Source organism: Erpetoichthys calabaricus, chromosome 1, assembly GCF_900747795.2.
Source record: "Erpetoichthys calabaricus chromosome 1, fErpCal1.3, whole genome shotgun sequence".
NCBI lineage: Eukaryota > Metazoa > Chordata > Cladistia > Polypteriformes > Polypteridae > Erpetoichthys > Erpetoichthys calabaricus.
The window spans coordinates 203,076,325-203,092,665 of NC_041394.2; the positions used below are offsets into that span (position 1 = coordinate 203,076,325).

General features: G+C 35.9%; 1 protein-coding gene across 3 annotated transcripts in view; it reads right to left on the bottom strand.

Moving 5' to 3' along the window:
* Positions 1 to 4,146: 4,146 nt before the first annotated feature.
* Positions 4,147 to 16,341, bottom strand: part of pdzrn4 (PDZ domain containing ring finger 4) — a 419,600-nt gene continuing 407,405 nt past the window's right edge. For all 3 annotated transcript variants that reach the window (XM_051935720.1, XM_028810917.2, XM_028810930.2), the window contains 2 exons: positions 10,123 to 10,239; positions 4,147 to 6,812 (listed from right to left, as the gene is read on the bottom strand). In XM_051935720.1, coding sequence (XP_051791680.1) covers positions 5,283 to 6,812; positions 10,123 to 10,239 — 1,647 coding nt within the window. In that variant the 3' untranslated portion in view covers positions 4,147 to 5,282. The remainder of the gene's footprint in view (positions 6,813 to 10,122; positions 10,240 to 16,341) is intronic.

A 16,341-nucleotide genomic window follows, 5' to 3' on the forward strand; every position in this document is an offset into this window, starting at 1 on the left:
TTAAGTATTCCGTTGTGTCTACTTGTTCTGTTATCATCATTTCAGCTATCAAAATAAAACTTCAAGAAAGTCATAACAAGCAGCATGCATCTACTGGATGGTGGTCCACAGCCCTTCAGCTTCTCATTGAAGTAACGGATCACGGTGGGCCTTATTAAGTTTATGCATGTCTCCAACAGTGCAAAGATGTGCAATCACATCAACAGGTCTCTCCATATGGGTATGTGTCAGATTGTGTCCGGACTGGCTCATTTCAGTCTTCTAAAAACATTAATAAATGTCAAACATGTACAACAGAAACCAAGGGGTTCTAATGAATTTAATTCTTTCGATTTGTTCACTTTAAACATAAATCTTGCCAACGACAGTGGACTTACTAGACATATTTAACCACACTAAACAATTAGAACTAATGATAGGACAATAAAATACTCAAAATAATTTTGCTCAGTCATTAGGTTTACTTCATCTATTCCTTCAGAAAGGATTGAACCCTCTTTATGATTTTTTTGGCCTTTATAAGACAATGCTATTATGAACTGTCAACAGAGTGTAATTGCAGTAACTTTGAGGTCAGTCACATAACACCCCAACATCGCAAAACGTTCTCAACGTCAGTCACAAATTATCCATTGCATTACATTATGGTTAAGATTAGGGTTATGGGAGAGTTATCTGACTCAAAGGGCACTTCATGACTGACGTTGTGGGCATTACCTTGACATACAGGTGGCGCAGTGGTAGTGCTGCTGCTTTGCAGTAAGGAGACTGTGGAAGATTGTGGGTTCGGTTCCTCCCTGTGTGGATAGCGCTTTGAGTACTGAGAAAAGCGCTATATAAATGTAATGAATTATTATTATTACATCATAGGTATCGCAGGCTGCAATTAGACCCATCTCTGAATTGTTGGCTGGGAAATTAAGTCATTAACTTAAAGAAAAACAAATGACTATGCAGACTTTAAAAAAGGAATAAAAACAGTAACTAGGCAGAGTAGCATGGAATGTATAGAATTAAATCATGGCTAACCATCTTTGTAACTGGGACTGGTATGAACACTTGGCAACTAGAAATGTTCTTGTCTGCTTTAATGTAATTTACTTTTTGGCTTTATCTCTTGTTAAAACATTCCACTTTGCTTTATTTTCTTTTCAAAACACATTTGCATTGTGTTATTAGTCCTGCTGCTTTCCCAATATGTTGAATTATGAAAATGTTACACTGCTGGAGACATTTGAGTCTTCCCTATGCTCTAATAGAAATTCTATTAAAAGTCCACTAAAAATGAAACTATTAGGTTCCTGTAGATGCCACTAAACATCACGGATATAATTCAACTAAAAAATACTACTGATGCAGAAATTATATTGGAAACAGCAGCAGCATGAATTAATGTTAGTCATTTGGTTTCCTAGAGCCTCACAAAAAAAAAGTACAAAATTTTTAAAAGATACAGTAAAATATAAAAATGAATGTACAGGGAGTAAGGAACATTCAGTTTCAAGTCACTTCACTTTCAATTTGCTTGTGACATTGAGAGTTTCTGACTTTTCCTAGGGAATTCCAGGGAGGTTCAGTCAGCTGAGGTATCATTGCTCCAGTGGGTCCCAGTTCTGCCCTTAGCTATTTTCCCAGTCTCCCTTGCCTTGTATATGTTTAGTGTTAAACCCCCAAATACTCAAACCACCACCAATGGCTCCTTTGAATGATACGTAGCAGGTTTTCCTGTATTTCTGAACTCAACTTATTGCAAACGGTGAGCCCTGAAATGTTTAAAAGAGCCAAATGTCACCCACTTGTACTCCCAATCTCACTCTTTTGAAGCATAGCAAGAGCTTGTGACCCCAGGAGAAGATGGGTACTGACTGATAATTGGGAAGCTTGGCCTGATGATCACCATAGTCCTGTGCACCTATCTGCTGGCCAATGTCCCGATTACCACTACCGGTTCATGAATAAGCCTGCATGCTAACTGAACTGCACCATTTGGGGTAGCTGACCATTCTTGGCCTGAAGAAAACAAGCCACTGTTTCACAGAGAGAACCATGACCTTAGATTCTGAGATGCTAATTCTCATCTCGATTGGCTGAGAACCAATCCATCTTCCTGTACTTTGCTCTTCGGTAAATTGCTTTTAGTTGTATTACTTAATATTCTCTTAGATTACACATTTTTTTCCCTACTGCAATCTAAAATTATTCCTTCATGGATTTCTTTTAAACTCTTCCCAATATTTATTCGGCGGAAACGGTTTCACTGTATGGGGAAAAAATCTATCTGAAAATGAAGAAAAAAAACATAGTTGTCAATTGTTTAACCATTTTCAAGAAGCTGCATTAGTGGCACAAACAACAATTTTAAGGTACGGAGGAATATTTTGGACCAAATTGAATAATAAATAAATAAGTAAATGTACTGTGAAACGTGACAGTAAATATATAAGAAGAAAATGGTAAATGAGCATAAATAATTGAACACGTATGAAATTTTTTTTTGGTTATATACTTATTTATATATTTATTCATCTACTGGATGACACTGGATGAAATGTGAAATATACAATGAATTGAAAACTATCATTTTACTTGTCAAAGTGGAGAGGGTGGGCTGTAAACTGCCAGTGAAGCGCATGCTCAAAATTGTCTCTGTGCGACTCTGTGGTGCATACAAGCGAAAGAAACGTTTGCAGGAAAGAAAGTATCATAAGTAGTTGTCATCTGAAGTGTCTGCTGTGAACATGGCCCTCGATAGCCAAAAATATCGAATATTTACACTACTGATGATTTACCAATCAAAACAAAGTATGGAGCCCACCCTCTCAACCTGGATGGGTTAAAATAACATGTTGAGGGTGGTTTCACTGAAATAAATAAATACATACAAAAATAAGCAACAAAAACACTTTCAATTATTTATGTTCACATATCATTGTAATTTTATTTATTTATTGACACATTTCAATGTACAATTAATTATACGTGTATTTAATTTTGTCCAAAATATTCCTCCATATTTTATGGCACCACATTAAACAGGCTTGTCATAAAAATGTAGCAAAGTTTGTAGTTTAATGTATAATATGATGCTCATCCACCTATTTATTGCCAATGAAACCCCGAACAGACACCAACTTTTTATACTGTTTAACTGCTTTAAAAAAAAAAAAGATGTGTTCAGTTCATTAATTTACCAGACAGGCAAAGGATCTATTATTATTTGATTTGAATACCAAATGTAAAATACAACAAAGAAGTAAAGAACTGTCTAAAACTCATTTACCCACAATACTTGATTTCACTATTTTAAACTAAACCAATACTGGTTTGGCCATTTAGTCATTTAATTAATCTGCTGCTGATCAAAACACAGGGTGTGGATATGAGTAACATGTAAACCTGGTTTAAAGAGCAACTTTCAGAGCTTCTCACCATAAGACCTAATATACTTTGGTGTCTGTAATTTCATTCCCCAAACAGATTATTTATCTTTCTCCTTCTTTTACAGCTGTCAACCTGTACATTTACAATCACTTACAAAATTAGACAGTAAATTCACCATACTTCTTCATTTTACTAATTTTGTGAAAAATCAGAGGTCTTTTAAGATGACAGGCTGTTTCATAAGTGTTATCAATCTTTGATGACTCCAGAATCAGTGCTAATTAGCAAGACTTCAAAATATGAATTGAATCTTGTCGCTCTGATAATCTAGCTGATTAAAATACCACGGATCAACTTTGGTTCTAAACAACACTTTTCTTTCTTCTCAGAGCTGCTGTGATTCAGTGCTTTTAAAGGCACCGGATGAGCAGTGAATGTAGAACTGTAAGAACAGCAGTTCATCTGGTCACATTTTTCCATCAGGGGACAATGTATGGTAATGATATTGGCTGGAAATGAACGCAGAGCTTCTTTCCGCAACGAAGACGTGTACTTTTAGATTGATAAGCAGGGGTTATGCTGCTTGTCACACAGACTAGGATGGCACCATTTCCAGAAAATGACATCTGGAAAATAAAAAAAGACAATTGAGAAAAGTATGCCATGTGCAAATTGTGGACCACAGAGTTCCTTTGATTATGATGCTGCAAAGGTAATCTTTATGTCAGGGTGTACAAAGAAAAGTGACGTAGAGTACTGATCAAGTTCTGTAAGGTTTCTTTTAAAGGTAAGCAATAATTTACTTTTTATTTTCAGAATAACCACAAATTTAACTGACTACATGATCAGTTCAACTACATATTACTTGAATATTGCCCATCTATACTTGACGTGGACTAATACAGTTGCAATTTACAGCTGTCATGTACAATATATCATTAGAAAACACTATAAGAAAAGGTGTATGAAACAGTTTATACTCCACCTTTTGAGCAGAGAAAGTTACATTTCCAGTACCATTAACTGTTTGCATTTTTTGCATATAAGTAGGTATGCAAAATATTGTTTTGGTATTATATAAAGAAAATAAAATAAAAAAATACAATAGGAGGAACATGAACAAGGCTGGTTACAAAAGGTATAAAGTTACAGTACACACAATGCATTTGAAAAATGAATGATTGCTTAATTATGCAAAAAAAAAAAGAAAGTTAAAGTTTTACAGAATGCTATTTCTTGTACTTAATATTGCTAGAGGATTTGGAACTTAGCTGTTAAATGATATATTAGTTGAAAGAAGTCCAAGCATCTCTCAAAGAGAGCCATCAGGAATACATAACTTTTATTACATGATTGCAGGCTGAACTAACACTTGGAAAAGACCAGGGAGACACCTTTGGTCAAATGACTTCATGTGCATTCATATCATTCCGAATCTGCATTTGTAACAGGAAACTTTAACAACATTATCCTTCATCTGCTGTTTGTCTCCTTTTCTTGTCTTAATCTCATGAATTTCTTCACAGAAGGGCTTGCTTTGATTCAGATCTCACATGTTATCTGGAAATGTCTTGGTATAAACCCTTCTCGGAAGTCTTTGACGAGATGAGGAATAATCCCTTGGTCATGTTACAAAAGACTGCCAATTTATTGCAAGAACCATCTTGAGATAAAAAGGCAGCAAGCTGTAAGTAGCTCTTTACAATGGGATTCTGTAAAGCTTTAAACCTACAGAAAAGGAAGTATGAAACAGAAAGCTACAAAACTCCAAATTAAATATGAAAAGGAACTTAAAATAAGTTTACAAAAAGTACTCATGTTATAAACTGTTAAAAATAGTTTTTAAAAAATGCCACATTGAACGAGGCAATAACATTCTACCAAAATCGGTAGTGTCCATATTACACAGTAGTAACAGACAAGAAGGCATTATGTACTTTTTTGTCCTCTGGAGACCTGGCCCCATGAGTCATCAGTTCTTGGATTGTCATCCAATTGTCCAAGATTTTCTTATTTCGTTTCTTCATCATTTTTTTGTGGCTAAGTTCAATAATATTGATTTCCTTTTTCCCCTCACTGCCACTTTGGGGACTCTCTTTCAGGCACTCCAGGCGACTGCGCATCATGAATTCCCGCCGGCGTCGCTGCTCTTTGGCCCGCACAAGATGTTGCTTCCTCTCTTCTTTGCTCCAGTACCTTCCCATTTTCATCTCGCTCATCGTATCATCATCCGTCGTCATGCCACTGCGTTCCTCCTTGATCTTTAAGGCACGCTCCTTAAGGATTTTGTCCCTGACTGGTCTTTTGGTGATATATCTGGTCCCATCGCTACGAATTTTCACTTTCCATTCCATTTTAGGTTCTGTTGACTTCTGCAAATCTTTGCACATGCTTACAAGGCTCAGCTGACTTTGAGCATATTCCACTGCAGATTTCTGCTGGATGAGTTGCATATAACTTTGATAGTGTCGGGCATGAGCAGGTATATTAGTGTGTCTGTACTGAGAACTATGATAGGGGGAGAGGTAAGGAACTTGCTGTGAACCAGCCATTTCCTGTTCATCAATTCTTCTGCCATCTGTGGCTTTTTCATTTTCCTCGGTGATGTTATTTGGCCCAGAACTTTTGGTTGTAGCTAGACTGACATCTTTGCTGTCCTTCCTAGCACACATTTGGTTTGCTGCTATGGTGCTCCTCAGGTTTTTCTTGTTTGTTAAGCTAATCATTCTCTGCAAAGAGTTATCTGAAGATCTATCCACAGTTAATGGCGTACTGCGACAGCTCTCTGCAGTGTTGTATGCACTGGAACTATCCTTGTCAGATTTCTCTGGATGCTCCATGATATCAGCAAGTTTAGTTCTCTGCAGGTCTATGCTGGTGCTGTATGTTTGAAAGCCCTCATCATGAACTGACCAAAGGTTGGCATATTGCTCCCTTGCATTTTGGAGCTTATGGGCTTGCATGATATTTTGACACTCCAGTTCAATATTTCTAAGCTCTTCATTGAGTAACTGCAGTTCACGTTCCATCCCATCTTGCTCTTTAAGGCTGCATTCAATCGTGCTACTACGGCTGTAGTACAGGTCATATTCCCCACTGTTTCTTATCTTACACTTCAACTCTAAGAGCTGACGAAACCTCTCACACTCCTCATCTTGGGCTCCAGTACAATCAGAGTCAATGTATTCACCAGAAACTAAACTTTCACTACACTGTGCATCGTTGCTCTCAACAATTTCCTGACTGAGACCCAGGTCACGCTTAAGATGGAGGGAAGCTTCTTTCTGGCTATCCCCCATGTTCTCCTGCTCTGAGCTCTCATCATGACGTACACTCTCATCTGTCCGGCACACTCCACTGTCTTTCTCGTGGTTGTTAGAAGAGGTCGTTGCTGTGTCAGTCGTCCCATCATCTTCCTCAATTTTCTTCGGCTAAAAAAGACAAAGTTTATTTATTACTGACACGAGAATTGACTTTTAACAATTGTTTATTGTGATTTGATTTTTGTTTTACTTCTAATATTAAGACAATTATCTTTGTCATAATAAAGCAGGTATTTTGAAAAATAAAATAAATACTTGTCAGAGAAAAACAGCTCTAATCACCACATATTTGGTCAAAACCAGTATAAACAAATTAGGGACATCTACATAAAAGATGTAAACATGTATGGATAAAAAACAAGCTTGACCTAACTCAAGGTCTGCAGTGAAAGGCTGTAGAAGTTTCAAGGACATATGTTGTGCCTAAACAGGATTGGTTAAAGAACATGACAGGGGAGTTTGCTCCCTACACTCTGATGCCCCATTGCTCAAAAATGGGTATCAAGAGTGCACCAGATCAGCAAAAATTCAGGCTAATAAAGAAACTCGGATTTTCCATCCAGAGACTAATCAGATGAAATGCCCCCTGGTTATCTAGGCAATTTGGATGCCTAGACTCTAAATAAGATAAGCTGCTATCCATCCATTTGTCATACTTGTTACTATGCTTCTGATTTAGGCAAAACAGGAATCTTAACTTACAGAAAGTTACTATGTTACTATATAATGCATTAATAAAAGCGTAAAACTTCCCCCTCTTGTTTGGGTTTCTTACCTGTCACCTGGGGGATGTATTTAAACACATTAGCAGTTAACTGCGACGGTGAACATACAGTATGTGGCAATGCAGATAGTAGTTGCAACTTTATGACAGACTTGTAAGTGTAAACATATGAGAAATATAGTTCAAGTCTATGTAATAGGTCTGTTCTCATCTGTGTAATACACTGTTTAGTAAAAATGATTAGAAAGTGTGCTTTTGTTTTAAAATAAGATGTGTGTAATACTACTTGTTGCCTTGCCAAACTTTTCTCTGTGCAATCATTATAAGAAAACAGGGACAAACATACAGTAAATCACTTTTTAATTTCCTTTTAAGTGTGTCATAATTAAAGCAGTTGTTCAATGATGCACTTGCACCAGGTTAAATGCTACTGTAGAGGATTCATTGTTAAGTTTTACATCTTTTAGCTCATTGTTTATTCAACTAACTGACTGTACATAATTAACTAGAATGTGAATAAAAACCAATATTCAAGAGCAACTTCTATGATAGCATATTTAATCTCACAGCGTAGATTACTTGCACATTTATGGAATGAATGTACATCAAGCAGCCTAACTAAATCGGATCCAAACAGGATGTAGTACTGTATGTTTGACTGATATAAAACAAAACAAAACTAAATTAAATCATCAAGACATGCAAAACACAAGCAAACTCCACACACGGTCATCATATTAGATAGAAAGCCTAGCCTAGCAGTACAATATAGGTAATTTAATCCAAGACCCACAGCTCTCCTCCTGATGAATCTTAGTCTTTAGTGGCACAAACTAAAATGTAATATATATTTATTTTCCCTTTCACTTGCACTTTTTAAAGGTCTAAGATGAAAATTGATCTGAAGGAACATCTTCTCTTCATTACTAGTTTTAAAGCTTTGTGGAATATATCCCTGAGCTATAAAAATGCTAAATAAATTGCAAGCTAATCCTTTATTTTACTTGGAAAAAAACATGCTCTGAATTAGTACATACTAATGAGTCTGGGATTTGAAATGCTCACAACTGTAATCCTTACCATCCTTTATATTTGCAAGGTATTACACTGTTGTGTTTTTTTTTTCCCTAAGATTTTCAGCAAATCGAAGAATTTAATAACACAGAATCATGACTCCCATAACCACATCTTCATTGTACCTCTGCTATATTACCAGATGATTCTAGAAGATTCCCCTCAGTCAATTAAAACTAGTCTATCATTTTAGCGGTGTACTTGCCGTCAAAGTATGTCAATAATTAAAAGTAAAATCACCATGGCTGTTTATGTAGCCCAGACAAGAACAAATAACAGACAAGAGAGAACCAGTACACCAGCCAGCGATTCCTTGAATTGTTAATGTGAATGTAAATATGTTTTGCATTTCAATGTTACAATTTATGTAAATTACAAAGGAACAAGTGGGGAAAGAATTGCATGAATATTTACTATACGAGAGGCATTCTTCAATTAAAAGATTCTCACTTTTAATAACTGTAATTAAATCTAGATCATTATAGAACAGTAGCAATTCAGATTATTAAAATACATCCTACACTTAACTTTTGATGACGCGCAGGCTCATGAATTGTGGCTTGGAGTTGCTGAACACAGGGTTGTGAACCCAGAAAGTCATAGTAATAATTTAGTTACTATAGCTGTGGGGCGACTGGGGAGTATTGCAGGAGTAGCCGGACTGTAGTGGTGGATGTTTTACCGCTTTGTTTTGCTTTCCTTCATACTTAATTCTTGACAGCAGCTACAGTAACTAATCCCCAACTGATGGTCCTGGATCAAATACATTTTTGGTTGCTCCTTCCGATGGAATTAAGGACACTGTTGTAAAATGTGGGTGCTTTAGTTTATTCCGCTGTTTGTCTACAGTATAGAGAGGAGTGTGTACTTGGGGGTAAGAGGGGGCCATGCATCCTTGCACCACCAGCTAGCTCACCTTTAGATGCTGGTCAACAAGCTTTCAAAAAAACTTGACTGAAATTGTAATTGCTTTAACTGATGTTATTGTTGAATTACTCATTAAATTGATAAAGAAATTACATTACTGACTAAAAAAAATAAAACATACTAAAAGCAAGAAATGTCCTCTTTTGCTGCTGTTTAAACGTTTTGACTTGAAGGATAGTTATAACATTGTCAGAACAGTATGAAAATATATTTTGTGAACTGCACTACTGTAATATGCATTAACTGGTATATTTCTGTATAATTTAATTTTAACAGCACTAACAGTTCAAGCTTACTGTTGGTTGTCTGGCAGCCAACAAAAGAGCAAAATGATTATGTTAACGCTTTGTAATTGCTAAGCAACATGCACTAAGCAAGTCTATTCAGAATGAAAATGTGCCTGTCAAAGAACAGCCACAGTGATGCTTCAACATACTTATTTAAAATTCCCATTAGATAACATTATACCAACTACAATGTAATGATCACCTGCTCACTTTTAGAAATATTTAAAAGAAAAAAAATCATCTCCCTCTATGAAAATATTCTCCTGAGAACCCTGGTTATAATATGTGGTCATGGCACAGCGCATTGGCAGGTAGTAAGGCTCCAATACAATTTTACAAATACTTGGAAACCAGGAAAGGATTTAAAATTAAAGTTGATCTCAGGGAATCCATGCACCTGCCTCACCTGATCTAGTCCATTGGCTGTGTGTTGCATTGCCTCATTGTGTTGTTCTTCCAGCATCTCCATGTTGAGCTCCTCTAAGAACTCATTTCTTTCATCATCTAGCCACCCTTCATCCAGCTGAAAATAGAAAGAATGCATTTAAAGGACAAATGATGTTTTGAGGATATCATATATACATTCAAATAACACTGACTCATAATATTACACTAGTTATACCATGGTTTATTTAAAGTGGTAAAGCAAGTATGAAACACAAGTATGAAACAGGAAGAAAAAGCAGCGTTTGTCTTCTTTTTTGTATTTGCTCAGTATTGAAAATGTGAGGAGGAAATTAAACAGATGACTACAATCAGGGCAAAATACAATCAGAGTAGTGATCACATTACATGTCAGTTATTTGAGCTGTTGTTGCTTGTTCTATGATAGAGAACCACCTAAAAACCCAGCTATTAACATATAAATCTATATTCATAACTACTGAGGATATCCATCTTACTCTCTGTGAGCATGTGAGACAACTATGATTTTCTAACACCAGCCTTCTTGAAGACTGAAAGCCAAGCCACACAATTCTTGAGTTATATTCATTTAGTCTGGTCATCCTTAACCTCTACTCCATTCTGTTTATTAGGCTCCATCATTTGCATCTTTTAAAAGTGACACAACCCCACCACAACATTATAGAGCACAGTCGTCATTTTTAAAAGCAACCTTATAAAATTCATGCTGTTCTTTAATCCATGTTCTGGTGCAAACAAAACTGCAAGTGCCAGTTGTACTAATTTATGAAAAACTCAATAAAGGGAATAAAATATTTATGACTACTGGGGACATTGCCCAACCCAGAAGGGATCAAACATGGACTGTGTGCAAGCTTTTGAAAAAATGGATGGATGGAAGAATGGACATTATTTCTTGCCCTGCTACTGAATTCTACTCATCTCTCTATTAGGTTCTTGTAAATTTGTTCAGAGCTTGGATAAACATTTACAAAACATTTGGGAAAACAGTAATAAATACAAACTGAAAGGAGATGACATGTCAGGGATAGTGTAACTCACCACCCAATAGAAAAAATATAAAAACAAACACAAACCAGCATGCGTTTTGTTTCTGTTTTACATGAGGCTGCATTGATGATTCAGTGCTTGGCACTGCTACCTAAGAGATTCAGTGCCCTGGGCTTGAATCCCTTTTCCGACTGCTATCTGTAAAAGTGTTTGCAAATTCTCCTTGGGTCTCCATGCATTTTCCTCCCACACCTCCAAATCTATATGTGGTAGGGGGAATGGCCACTCACCCCTGTGTGTGTGTACGTGGGCAATAGGTCCCTACAATGAACTGGGGCCCTGTCAAAGGTGTTATACACCTTGATGTTGCTGGCATTGGCTCTGGCCAAAAACCCACAAACTAGATTTTTAGGGCTTGGGAATGTATGTTTACATGTATGATTTCAAAGCATCATTCTAAGCATCCTAACACTATCACTTTATTAAATAATCAGTCATGAAAGGTAACGCCTGATTCATTGGCTTCTCACTTTTAAGAAAACGTTCATCTAGATTCCTGGAATTATTGAGTACGAGTGTCTTTACTATATTTTTCAGAAAAGAAACGTTTTTAACATGCAGTATATTTGCCTACTAACAGATCATCATACATTACTACACAACACTGTTGATTTTCCATCCATCTATTCATCCATTTTCCAGATGTTTAATCCAAGTTTAGGGTTACTGAGGAGAGGAAGGAGCCCATCAAAGCAGTATTGCATTTAAAGTAAAAAACAACCCTCGGGATGACACACACTCCAACACAATAATAATTGACATTGCCAATGTAAAGTCAACAATTTATCTAGCACACACATTTTTGATATACTGGATGAAAGCACTCCCAGACAAACACTATACAAGTAGTGACACGGTGTGGTATTCAATAGTCTCTTTCTGCTGACTAAAATTAATACGGAAAAATCATGAAAAGCTGATAAACCAACAACTTAAATTTGGAATGGAATATGAAGACTAGTTGAATTTTACTAAAAAAAAAGGGAGCAAAAGAATGGTACTGAAAAAAAATTAATATGCACTTTTGAAGTAGGGTAGCATAAACAGTATATTACTTTGAAAGTGTCTTCTGTACACACAAGGGTGTGCATCTCAATGTCCTTTGCCCTTCTGTCCCTAGCATCTGGTATCAAACTACATCTGCACAGCAAGTGTCATAAGAACTGGCTTAAAAGACATAGCATACTTGATCATGCTTGAAGCCAAGAACTCATTAATATTAATTACCATCCACTGCATTTGCCCTTCCTCTATACTGCACAGTGAAGCTATCTTTCTATCTGTTTTACACTTTGAATCATACAGCTCACACTCAAATCAGAATAAATAACACTTGTCTTCTTGTTTGACTTATCAACAGTTGCCGTTTCATTGAATTTGAGCCATCTTATACTACTCCAGCGTTTTCCAAACTGGGAGGCGCGCCTCCCTAGGGAGGCGTGGACTAGTCTAAGGGGAGGCGCGAATATTAGCCAGGATTGACAAAAAAAAGTGCACGTGCAGCTAATACGATACGTAACATATAGGTACATATTAACTACTATGCTGCTGATGCTACCCTTACCCCGTAGCAAACAGTACGGTTCAGAAATATATCAGCACCGTAGGCCGTAGGGCTTGTATTGTCTATGCGCATACGCGAAAAGATTTGCCGGCTGCGTATTACTGCGTAAATATTCAGACGCGTTGTCGGACTTCTCACTTTCTTACCTACGATATCCACTCATTGCAAGGATAAACCACCAGCGGTATGACACATAACTTGGCCGACCAGTAACTCTCCAAAAATCGAGACAATATCGACTTCAGTTTAGCTCAGCAGTGTTAGATTGTGTTTCTTATTTTATTTTGACGTACCTAATTACTCACTGATCACAATAGTAAGTAATTTAATTAAGTTTAATTTTTTTAAGAACAATAAATTAATTATCCTAATATTTTTAGAGAAATGGATAAGTTCTTGACTGGTTATAAGAGAAAATCCTCTAATAATGAAGAATCTGATGTTGGCACAAGTAGTAGGAATCAGGAAGGAAGAACTCCCAAGACAAGAAAATACGATTCGTCTTATTTATCGTTCGGATTTACAAGTGTTATTACTGATAATGTGGAAAAACCAATGTGTTTGTTTTGTTCGAAAGTTTTGGCTGCTGATAGTATGAGACCCGGAAAATTAAAACGCCACATTGAAACTATGCATTCTCAATACGTTGGCAAGTCCCAAGAATTTTTTCAAAGAAAATTGGATGAGTTCACTAAACAAAAGCAAACGTTCAAAAAAATAGTTCATATTCCATCAAATGCGTTACTAGCATCGTACTTAGTATCTTACAGAATCGCGAAGTGTAAAAAACCACACACAATAGGAGAAACATTAGTTTTGCCAGCAGCTATTGATATGGTCAAAACAATGTTTGGCGAATCATATGCAAAACAGTTGCGACAAATACCGCTTGCTGATAACACTGTTGGCAGAAGAATCGATGATATATCTGACGATCTTTGCGATCAAGTAGTTTCTCAGATGCGCACTTCAAAATTCGCCTTACAAGTAGATGAAGCAACCGATGTAGCTAAAGACGCACGTTTAATTGCATATGTTCGATATGTTGAAGAGAACAATATAATTGAAGATATATTATTTTGCAAACCCATTCCTGGCAAAGCCACATCCAGTGAAATTTTTAATATAATCGACAATTTTTTTGATGAGAACGGCATATTGTGGAATAATTGCATTGGGCTTTGTACAGACGGTGCACAGTCAATGTCAGGACACAAAACTGGCCTTCAAGCACTAATTAAAAGGAAAACACCCGATGTTCTCTGGACGCACTGCATGCTCCACAGAGCAGCTCTCGTATCAAAAAATATGAGTGAGGAACTTAACTACGTTTTTACAAAAGTAACGAAAGTTGTAAACTACATAAAAAACAGTCCATTAAAAGTTAGGTTATTTGCAAAGCTGTGTGAAGATATGGAAGCTGCTTACACCTCACTTTTGTATTATTGTGAAGTGCGCTGGCTATCTCGTGCAAAAGTGATTCAGAGGGTACTTGAACTCAAAGAAGAAATTGCAATTTTTCTCGAAGAAAATCATAATGAGGATGCAAATATGTTTAGGGATGATAATTTTATTATTAAACTTACCTATTTGGTGGAAATTTTTGGAAAATTGAGTGTTTTGAATAAATCGATGCAAGGGCCACAAATGCATTTATTGATTCAAAAAGATAAAGTGAAAGCATTCATTAAAAAAATGGAGATATGGAAGACAAATTTGGAAAAAAATAGGTTCGACATGTTTCCACTTTTAAATTTATGCGCCCAAGTTAATATAGAAGCAAACAAAAATCTATTTGTTGAACACTTGGATGGTTTGTTAATTCATTTTTCGAATTATTTTGATGATCTTGATTTTACAAAATATGCGTGGATACAGAATCCATTTATCGATGAAGAAGATGACGAATTTGAATTAACAAGTATTGAGAAAGAAAACTTGATTGAACTATCTTGTGATACTTCTTTAAAACAAAAATTTCAGAATGTATCTCTGATTCAATTTTGGCTAGATATTAAGAGTGAATATAATATTTTGTCAAATAAAGCTTTAAAAGTATTGCTGCCGTTCGCAACATCTTATTTATGCGAAACAGGATTTTCTGCATTAGCTGCAATAAAATCGAAATATCGTGCTCGTTTGGTTGTAGAAAAGGAGCTTCGTGTAGCTATCTCATCAATGACACCGAGATTTGATAAACTTTGCGCTAATAGGCAAGCACATCCATCTCATTAAGCGATAATAATAAAATATTGTTATTCGTTTTTTTCTTGTGTATAAGAGTTTATCTTAATAAATTTTTTAGTACTAAAAATTTTTGTGTTTGTAGTATTTTATAAAATGGAAGAGAGGCGCCATATGATCAAATATTTTTAAGGGAGCCGTGATAAAATAAAGTTTGGAAACCACTGTACTACTCTATGTGAATGACATTTCATCATTTATGAGGAGAAACTGAGGAACAAGATGTTGCTGCAAATATTAATCTTATACATGAAACCTGAGATCCCACAATGGGATAGCTGAGGTGCAGAAAGCATCTCTTTTACTTCTTCTTTTTTTGTGCTATGTGCATTTTGATTTCTAAGGCACCCTTATGAATTGTTAGTTATTACACAGTTTTCTTATAATTCAAGTTTATTATCTGTAAAAAGTCTAGACGCATGTTCTGATTGTTAAATGGACAGAATGTCTTGTCTTTTGGCCTATTTCTTGTACCAGTGGTATAATGTTTTACATTTGTACATTCCTTCTGCTAACAAATATCAATAATGAAGTCTACATAAACCTAAACATAATCATGGTGGCAGCTTTTTCCTCCTCATTCCTTTTCAGCTGGGCAGCAACTCTCTAGGTAAGAGATTCTTTAAAATTAGAAAATCATTTTTAAATTCAGTAAGAATCACTAAGAAATAATAAGTTGCATTTCTGAGTAGATGGGTGAACAGTATAGTTAATACAGATCCAATAAAATTGGTTTAAGCCTTTGAATTCTCTTTGAAATTAATAATTCTGCTTAATTCATTAAAATTTCAGAATAAAGAAATAATTCTAATAAAAAAATGGTTTAATGCATCAATAGAAATTAAGGACAACCTAATTTGTGGATTTTAGAAGCACTGAAACCACTGGTTTTGATTGTGGAATGACAGTGCCTCTTGTTTGAAGAGTGATACCATCTTTGTATATAATATGCTACCGTGGCTGTTCGTTTGTCTGTCCAGGATTTTAAATCACTCGTAGCTCACAAACTACTTGAACTATTGACCTGAAATTTGGTACACATATATTATGTGATGTCTACTGTCCGCTTTTGGGGTGATGATTGACCTCCAAGGTTATTCCTCTTTTTATTTTTATTTTATTTTAATGTAGAAGCAACTCTTGGCAGTGGCATGTGTACGGGTGCCGTTCTCATCCCTACCACCTTCGCTGTCACTTCCCCTACCTCTTCATATCTTAAATCATTCTTGAGACAGGTTGAAGACTTAAGCGCCAGCTTAATTGAAAAATTAAAGAAAATGTACTAAGTAATTGCAACACAAACACTACCTTAATCAGTTTTATTGCAAAGAGATGCCAAAA